General features: G+C 40.2%; 1 protein-coding gene across 1 annotated transcript; it reads right to left on the bottom strand.

Moving 5' to 3' along the window:
* Positions 1 to 3,170: 3,170 nt before the first annotated feature.
* On the bottom strand, positions 3,171 to 8,385 carry LOC122431438 (tripartite motif-containing protein 64-like). The gene is made up of 6 exons (XM_043452743.1): positions 7,975 to 8,385; positions 7,386 to 7,481; positions 6,475 to 6,718; positions 5,659 to 5,668; positions 4,249 to 4,346; positions 3,171 to 3,670 (listed from the first exon to the last, which is right to left on the bottom strand). Exons 1-6 carry the CDS (start codon positions 8,383 to 8,385, stop codon positions 3,171 to 3,173), a joined length of 1,359 nt encoding a protein of 452 aa, XP_043308678.1.
* Positions 8,386 to 9,692: the final 1,307 nt, after the last annotated feature.

Genomic DNA, 9,692 nt, shown 5'->3' with positions numbered 1-9,692 from the left:
ACTTAGAGAGTTTAGCTAACGTCTTGGAAATCTTGAAAATATGTTTTTTTGAAGTTAGTTTAAATATGTTCTGTCATGGAGGAGGAGCTTTATTTTATCAATCGATTGATTTTTGGATTTTAAAGGAACACTGTAATGTAAGAACTCCTGTGGTCACCACTGCAGAATGGAAACATCTCTTGCCCCTCAAGCCCCCCCGTGCCCCCCAGCAACAACAGCACAGGGGTTTCTGCCTGGAGCTCCCCACCCAGCTCATGCGGGACAGTAGAGAAAGGCCCCAGCTCAGACACCCCTTCAGGCCAATGACATTAGAAGGTTGCTTTGCAACAAAGCAAACAGTGACCACAGTGGGAAAATTAGGACAAAGACATATTTTGAAGAAATAACACATATCCTCACCTTTCTGTCCTGATATATTTCCCATTGGACAATCAGCTGGAGAATGCAGAACTTTTGGAAAGAGTGGGAATCAGGACCCTGCTTTTAACTCTTTCAAGACACCTATACTATTTCTATACATTTTAAGGAGTTGATGGCTTCCCAGGTGGCTCAGTGGTAAAGAATCCCCCTGCAATGCAGGGGACACAGGAGACACAGATTTGGCCCCTGGGTCGGAAAGATCCACTGGAGAAGGAAATGGCAACCCACTCCAGCATACTTACCCGGAGAATTCCATGGGCTGAGGAGTCTGGAGGGCTGCAGCCCATAGGGTCACAAAGAGTCGGACACAACTGAAATGACGGAACATGCATGCAGGTAAGGTGTTGATGCTCCTAAATGTTTATGAATGTGCATTTAAAAATAATCTTGAAGAGTCATAGACTTAGAGAATGAACTTATGGATGTCAGGGGGAAGAATGGGAGGAAGAGGGATAGTCAGGGAGTTTGGGATGAAGAGGTACACACTGCTGCATTTAAAAATGGATGACCAACAAGGACCTACTATATAGCACATGGAACCCTGCTCAATGATATGTGGCAGCCTGGATGGGAAGAGGGTTTGTGGGACAGTGGATACACGTATATGTATGGCTGAGTCCCTTTGTTGTTCACTGGAAACTATCATGACATTGTTTGTTAATCAGCTACACTCCAATGCAAAATAAAAAGTTTTTTAAAAATGAAAATGATCTTGAATTGCAAAAGCACAACCACTGTCTTATGAGGTCCCACAATTGTTATAAGCATCCCCCAGGTCATTATTTTTCAATTCTTAACCAATTTCCCTAGCACCGTTCTTTAGTAAGTGAAGTATGGCAGTATAGGTTAATATCTACAATAATATTTTGTGTTCCAAATTGGTCATAAAGAGTTTTTAGGAATGCTGACATAAAGGTGATTTTATATTATCTTTCTGTTCTTCTGTATTTACAAATTGCAGCAGTCACAAAAATCAGGGCACCAGACACAAGTATAGTTTCTCTTTGGAAGACATGGGTACTCTGGATCTCCTTAGTGGAAGAGTTTGATGACAGTGTTAGCCCAGAGTTCTCAGAAGTGGATGACATTAGGCCTGTAAGTGCATGTTCAATGAAAAGTCTGTGCCTGCTGTGGGGTGGGTGGGAATGAGGTTTAAGGGAGAGGGGATACATATATATATATATATATATATACATCCTCCAATTAAAAATATACTTTAAAAAAGTCGGCTGTTCAGATAGCAGCTAGGAAGATAAATTAGTGTAAGCTCTCTAGTTTAGAATCAGGATAAGAGACTTATGTCTGCAAACTCCCTTCATGATAGCCCTTGGATTTGCTTAGTGCTTGTGTGAATAATCATAGACGGGTGACCCTGTGGGCATGTTTCAACTTGGGTTCTGCCCTCACTTCCCCTTTGTCATGTAGCCCTGCCAAGTTGGCATGTCACAAAGTCATGGTGAGTTTATATGCCAAAGAATTTATCAAATATAAAAACACCTCCTTGTTCCATTTTAAGTTTACTATGAAGATCACACTGAGTCAGTGTACTAGGTGGATAGTCTGGAACTCAATAAATTGATCATATTTGATCATTTCTGAAAGCAAGAGAAAGAAGCTAAAATTTTGTCCACTAAGATTACTATTTGCGAACTTGACTGATTTCAGTGGATTTCTATTTTTAACCTTATAACATTCAGTATGGTGAATTGTTTTTCAGTATTTTTTGCTGTCATATGGAGTCAACTGTTTTAGAATATTAACTACTTAAAAAATATACAGGACATCATAGACTAAGTACAAACTATTGTTACTTGTATAGTTTAATATGTAACATAATTTGTTCAATGATATCCCACATTTAAGAAATTTTGACTGATTTTCTATTTACTGATTTAGTTATTGAAAATGCTGTGTAGTACATTCTTTGGTCCATGTATCCTTGTTTGTTATAATTTCTATTGGAAAGAATGCTAGAGATGATGTTTCTAGGTCAAAAGATTTATATAATTCCTTGGAAAGCCCAAGAAGCCCCCGATGAGTGGATATCACAAGTTCCACCAAGATTTGAACTAAACACTAAACATCATTCCTTTTGTTTACTAACCTGATATAAATAAGTATACCACTTCATTCCTGCACCCCAGTCTGGTTCATTTATGCAAGTAAAGCACATTGCTTACAGTGTATATGAACCTTGAAAGCATTAAGTGAAAGTAACCAGATATAAAAAGTCATGAATTGTGTGAACCCATTTAATTGAAACTATATAATAGAAAAATTCGTGAAAAATAAAACTGGACTAAGGGGGTGACAAGACGGGGGAAGGGATATGGGGAGTAAATATGTGCATTGATTTCTTTTTGGAGTGATGGATATGTTCTGAAATTAGACAGTTCTTGTTTCACAAATTTTTGTATAGTACTAAAAAACACTGAATTATGTACTTTAAAGGTAGTAATCGTTAAGGTATGTAACTTTTATGTTAATAGAACTATTATTTAAAAGAGAAAAGCAATTGATTATATTCTATGAAACACTCCATAATAAATTTTTATTAGAAGAAAATTTAATTAACACACTTATACATTCAACATGGTCATGCCATTTTATATAAACATACAGTCACTATGTTTCATTAAATTACAATGTGCTCAGAGATAGTCAGGGATTATCTTGTGGCCTCACATGAGGTTTTGGAAAGCAATTACCTCAGAGGAGAAGTAAAAATAATGGTCACAGAATTTGACAATTCATAGAGACCTAAGACAAAGGAAAGGCTTCAGAGGGAAGGAAAAAGGGGAAGGAAGGAAACTGTATATGAGGGATCCTCTGCAAACATCATAGAAGCTCACGGCTCCATTGTCATAATCCAGAAACACCCCAATCTTACCCAGAGGCCTTTTCACATACTGAATGTAGGGTGGGGTGTTGGTGAAGAGACTATAATGATTGTTCACCTTCTTGGAAAACAGAACACATGCTTCTTCAGAATAAATGCTGATATTAGTATCAGTTATCAAGATATCTTTGCAGGTGCCCAGAATCCAGCTGGAGGAGTGCGTCACATCCAACTCCCAGTAATGCCTCCCAGAGGTGAAGGCCCGAGCTCCCCAGGACACGACACTCTCCACAATCTGAGGTTGTCTGGACGTGCCGTGGTGCTCATCTCTGAACATCACACTTGCATCATCGTCATCCTCAGAAAGGCTCATGTGGTGAATGGTCATTGTCTGACTCAGAATGTTATCCACTGCAGAAAGAGCAGAAATCAGGTTAGCAAGTGGGATTTCCACGTCTCTGAGAGGCAGAAGGCAGAGGTTCCCTACCCACTGAGATTTTTTTTTCATGTTCCCTCCTCCAGGGAAACCCAAAACAAAGACAGCAAAGTGAGTTCAGACTGCCCTTCTAAGAAGAGGAAGAGTTACTACTCTATGGCATGTAGAAACACCTCAAATCATATCAAAAAAGAAAAAGATATATCATGAACTGCATGAAGTCTGATTTAATCTCAGTCTCTTGATGATCACTCTGAAAACTGAATATTCTATTTGTTTATAACCATATGAGCAACTTGATTGCTCTCTTTCACTCTATGTCAGATGTAACTAAATATATGTATATGACTTTGCAGTTTCAGTAAACTATAGATTGGAAAGTGCAGCCTTGATCTTTGCAATCCAAATGTACAGGCAGAAAAGATGCAACAACTTGCAACAAAATCATATAGTATCATCATTTCAGATAAAAATAAAATAACATTAAAAGGAGGCTCCTTCCTAGGAAGCTCTAAGGAAATTCAGTCCTGATCACCACAGGGCTGACCCTCACCTCTGAAGTTGTTCAGCATGTCTAGGATTCCAGTGACAGGCCAGCAAGTGAGCTCTGGGTTCACTGGCTGAGGCTTCTGCATCTCTGCCAAGTGGGTCCTGTAACAAATGACATACAGACATGTCAAGGTCAAAGGCCAATCACATGACCATTACGAAAAAAAGCAGCTTTTAACCCAGGAAATTTTGTTAGAATTCTATTTTTGGTTAATTGCATATACAATATATTCTACACAGTTTGGAATATAAAAACATTACCAGATTTTTTCCTAAGTATAAATTATATCAAATTTAAACTTCCCCATTGTTTTCAGATATTATTCCAGTTTTCAACTCATTGCACCTCATTACCTTCCTCTATTCCATATCAGGTAATCAAAGATACTGGGCATTTTACAGACAGAAAATTCCGGCTAGGCCTTTGAGACTTCAGTCAGTAAGTAGTCATCAAGGATACATTCAGTGCCTACAAGGAAGAGTTCATTGATCCAGACCTGTTTGCTCTTGTCAGCCCAGCAAAGGACTCCAAATCCAACCTGGTTATTTTGGTCCAAAACATCTACCTGCTCAGTGGGCAGCAGAAAGCCACTCCCTCTGAGGTTCCCTACAAGGGAGCTTGCAAAGATGGAACAAGCTGAGTCACTGCTACTCCTCAAAACAAAAGGACAGTTCTTTTCTCATTCTTAGGGAATTTGCCTCTTTCAGGCCTTTTCCACCTTCCAACTCATTAGCATAGGTGCTTCCTCTGTGATATCTTAGAAAATCCCTTCACTAAGCTTAACTTGGTGAGGTTGGAGAGGATGGAGTGAGTGGGTAAAATAAAGCCCAGAATGTCAGAATGTTTTCAGGTATATTGGATTTCAGCCAAATGAAAAGGAAACTTCTGAGGCCAAGGATTGAAATTCTTTTGAAATAAAACAGAAAATAGCCAAAAAGACAATATCGGTCATCTATATATGAGGGTGCTGCACCTATGGATTTACACATGGATTCAGTGTATAAATTCGCAGTTATTGGTTTATGTACTTGTTTATTTACACGTTTATTTATTTCATGGGAGGTGCTTCTTGGATCAACTATTTTAAATATATTTTAAATACAGCAGTGTATGTATGTCAACCCCAGAGTCCCACCCTATCCATTTTCCCCATCCTTACTCCTGGTTCTGAATGGAAAATATTCAGAAAAGATTCTAGAAAGTAAAACTTGAAAATGCCACATACCAGGGAACTATTTACAATGCATTTAATTTACATTGTATGTGTTAGTTGTTATAAGTCATCTAGAGATGACAAAGTGTATGGCAGTATACTTGTAAGTTAACTGCAAATACTATGGCATTTTGTATAAGGAATCCTGCATCCTGGAATTTAAATACTGAGGAGGACCCAAAAACAATCTCCCATGGCACCGTGAATCTACTTCACCAAAAAGAGAACAACATTTCCAGAAATAAACAAATTAGTGTATACTCACATTTTCAATACATTTACCAAGACCTGCAAAGAAAAACAAAGATCATGTTAATCATGAGACTTCTGTTGTTTTGCATATTCCTCTCTATTCTTTATTCTATAAGATATTGTCTTTTAAATCATCTTCTAAGGAATACTCAGAAGGCATCCTAATAACACAGCCTAAGCTAAAACTTGGGGGACTTCCTCAGGGCACATTATGGAAGGGAGGAGGTCAGAAGAGTCTGTGTAATGATGCGGCAACATCTAGGATTCCAGTATCACCCTCTGCCAGCGCTGTTCTCAAGGACAGAGCTCACCATTTAACAAAGCAATAGTGAAAACAGGGAACCGAATTTAATTATAGAGTGAAACTGAGGACTAGTTTTAACAGCCTTGCCTAGAGAACAGGCGAAACTTCAGTGTCTCTGGAAAATTTGGGATAACGGGGAGTGACAAAGGTTTAGGGGAACACATACTGAGATTTACTCCAAGAAAGTTAACTTTCCACTGGTCACAGAATTTTGCTGCTTTTAGATCATCTGTCTGGATAGTACTCCTGATCACACTGGAAAAATATAGTCCTATTTTAGCTAAGAAATGGACAAAAATCTTGCAATGATTACCAAATATGTTGAACTAGGGGACTGGACAAATAGAATAAAGGGGGTCAAGGAGTACCATCCCTCAGCTGAGAGTAACCATAATATGAGGCAATATGTCAGTGTCATAGCAGCTCGTCTAGAAGAGTGTTTCTCTCTCTGAGGATGGACCCTCCTTTCTCACCTGGAGCAGCTCCCTGTCCGGCTTGCAGCACATCACAGTCAGCTCTCTGTATATGTCTTTCAGACGTTCTCTATACTGAGTCATTCTGAGCACACTCTCCTTGAGTTGTTCACAAATCTCCTTGGCTTCTCGGTCCAGGGCCTCCAGATGCACTTGCTCCTCTTCCCGGAGCAACAGAAGCATCCTCTGATATTCAGCTGTAATCATCTCCTTCCTTAGGGCCACATAGTCCTGTGGGGACAGTGTATTCGAAGTATTGCTTATGCTCACATTCAAAAGAAAACTTCAAATATTATTTCCTTGATGTCATCAAGAACGTTCTTAACAAACTGTTGGCCTCAAGTATCTTCCTGTCCATGGTTTCTCTGAGTTCCTAGTGTCTTTCCCTGTTTGAATCAAGCCATCTGAGGGGTCCCAAGCTCTCCCTTTAGAAGGATTCTTCAGGGTTCTTACTCTATCAGTTATGTTCTCTTTAATTTGGATCATGTTTTTCTCTTATTCCTTGCCCTGATTTTTCTAAATATTCTTTAATGGGCTAAACCCCATTTTGTATAGTTTTAAAAGATGCTCTATTTTCCCTCTAGGTGCTTCTATATCCCTCTCCTCTACTACAGAGTAACACTTGGTGCAGTGTTGTCTTATACTCCATTTCTGAGTTTTATTCAAATCCTCAAAACTTGGCCTAGGAACACTTTTCATGCCGAGGTTTTTCCCATGTACTAGGATTCCTTGAACTAGCATGTATTGACTTGTTCCACTTGTGATTACTGATAGGTTCTTTGAAACCACGCCTTTTCAAGGGAAGAGATCAATATTCTTTAATGGGAATGTAAATAGACCTAAAAGCTAGAATTATATCACTGTCTATAGAAATAAATAGGAGCATTTTTATTCTTACCTTAAATGACCTTGTTTTTTTAGCTTCCTGGTTCAGAATGATTTTCATTTCTTCTCTGATTTTCCATAAAGAGCCCATTCTCTTTAGAAGTTTCTCCTGCAAAATACCCAGGGGATTTAGACACAGAAGATGACACTGTAAATTCCATCCCCTTATTCGTGAACAAAGGCACTTGTTGGTTACACAGAAACCTTGAGTTAGAATGTTGTGGTCAGATTTTCCCACATTAATCTGAATCTAACACCAAGATGATAGTGACAAAGTGTATGCTACAGAACTGGGGAAATGTTACAGATCATGAAATCCAATCCCTAAGAAACTGAGACTCACATATTTATATAGTTTGATTAAGAAAGCCTCAAGCTCCCATCAGAAGCCTGTGTCCCTGGTGCCACCTGCCCCGGGATGCTGCATTTCCACACGTGTGGACAACTGGGCAACAACACTGACAGGACACATTATATGTGAGGATCCACATTCAGAAATCCCACCTCCACTGTCTCCATCCCCATCACCATCATAGCACCCTCGTCTTCCTCTCTGACTTAGGAGCCTCTAGATCCCAAACTGCTCTAGAGGCATCACCTACCCGGAACTCCTCAGCAGCCCTGTGTATCGGACTGTGGCTGTGAGCTGCGTGCTCGGGGCGTTCAGAGCAGGGCCCGCAGAGCAGGGTCTGGTCAGCCTCACAGAAGAGGCCTCTGGCTTCCTGGTGTGTCTCACAGATCTGCTCCTCAGAGCGGTGGTCGTGGTCAGCTCTGGCCTGCCTGGCAAGGGAAGCCAGCCTCTTGAGGACAATATTGGTTTTGAAATCGGGCCTCTCTGCTATTCCCCTGCACTCAGGGCAGCTCCTTGGAGTCTGGCCTTCTTCCCAGCAAAGGCTCAGACAGGGCCGGCAGAAGCTGTGCCCACAGTCTATGGTGACGGGGTCCAGGAAGCAGTTCATGCAGATGGAGCAGGTGAGTTCCTGCTGGAAGGCTTCCAGCTCGTCTGAATCCATGTTTCTGAAAATTAAAGATAGAAATAGAAATGGTAAGAGAGAAAGTCTTTCTTCTGCCCTGATCAGGGAAAATTAAGCTTTTGGCACAGTCCTGTCTTGAGCTCTAATTTCCATATTTGTTAAACCCAACACAAACCTGCATACTTAGTCGCTCACTTGTGTCCTTCTCTTTGTGATCCTGTGGACTGTAGCCCACCAGGCTCTGTTCATGGGATTCTCATGGCAAGAATACTGGAGTAGGTTGCTGTGCCCGCCTCCAGGGGATGTTTGCTACCATGGATTGAACCCAAGTCTCTTAAGTGTCCTGGATTGCCAGGTGGGTTCTTTACCACTATTGCACCTAGAGTTCCCCAATGGCTCAGTGGTATAGAATTTGCTGACACTTTAGGAGTCATAGGAAATGTGGGTTGGAGCCCTGGGTTGGGAAGATCCCCTGGAGAAGGAAATGGCAACCGTTCCCAGTACTCTTGCCTGGGAAATGCCATGGACAGTGAAGCCTGGTGGGTTATAGTCCATGGGGGTTGCAGAGTTGGACCTGACTGAATGACCAAGCAGAAACACAGTACAAACCTGGAAATGGTGACTACAGACAGGTTGTATTCTTGCTATAATAAAAAGGATGCAATTAGATGAGAGTCACTTGCAACTATTTTTTTGTTTAAAGTTAACCTGAGGATAAATATTAGGATGACTGCAGAGTAACTTTTGTCAGTTGATTGGTACAAAAGCATATATATAATCTCAATCTGTCTCTCTCTCTCTCTCCATTTTCCCCTACTTACAACCCACACTAACACACACTTTGTCTCTTCGCTAATGTTTTCTATGCCTTCTGCCTTTGAAGTGACATATATGCTTTTCTAAAGCCAAATAAAATTGTTTATGAATAATTTAAACTTTATATAATTAATGTTTTCTTTAACTTTGACATTCTGAAACTGTAAACTGGTCAACGTTTACTTACAACTTAAATTAACAAAACTATTCCTTTCAAGACAAAAAGAGAAAATAAATATGGCATTGTTAGTTCAGGAAGACAATTTTTCCTGGAGTCAATTCAGATATTTCGAGCATGTCATATTTTGAACTGGTGAATGTTCCCACTAATAATTTGTAAAAAAGAATCAATTGTTTACTAAAGAAAGTGAAAGTGAAGTCGCTCAGTTGTGTCCAACTCTATGGGATCCCATGGACTGTAGGCTACCAGGCTCCTCCATCCATGGGATTTTCCAGGCAAGAATACTGGAGTGGGTTGCCATTTCCTTCTCCAGGAGATCTTCCCAACCCAGGGATTGAACCCAGGTCTC

The sequence above is a fragment of the Cervus canadensis genome, chromosome 29 (genome assembly GCF_019320065.1).
Source record: "Cervus canadensis isolate Bull #8, Minnesota chromosome 29, ASM1932006v1, whole genome shotgun sequence".
Taxonomy (NCBI): Eukaryota; Metazoa; Chordata; class Mammalia; order Artiodactyla; family Cervidae; genus Cervus; species Cervus canadensis.
Note: the sequence above shows the minus strand (reverse complement) of the source record. Positions and strands in the feature narration are given on the sequence as shown.

Coding starts and splice junctions, on each gene's coding strand:
- LOC122431438 (XM_043452743.1), bottom strand. CDS start 8,385: ATGGATTCAGACGAGCTGGAAGCCTTCCAGCAGGAACTCACCTGCTCC. Junction 7,482..7,974: donor GGGCTGCTGAGGAGTTCCGG/GTAGGTGATGCC, acceptor GGTATTTTGCAG/GAGAAACTTCTAAAGAGAAT. Junction 3,671..4,248: donor CATGCTGAACAACTTCAGAG/GTGAGGGTCAGC, acceptor CTCTTTCTGCAG/TGGATAACATTCTGAGTCAG.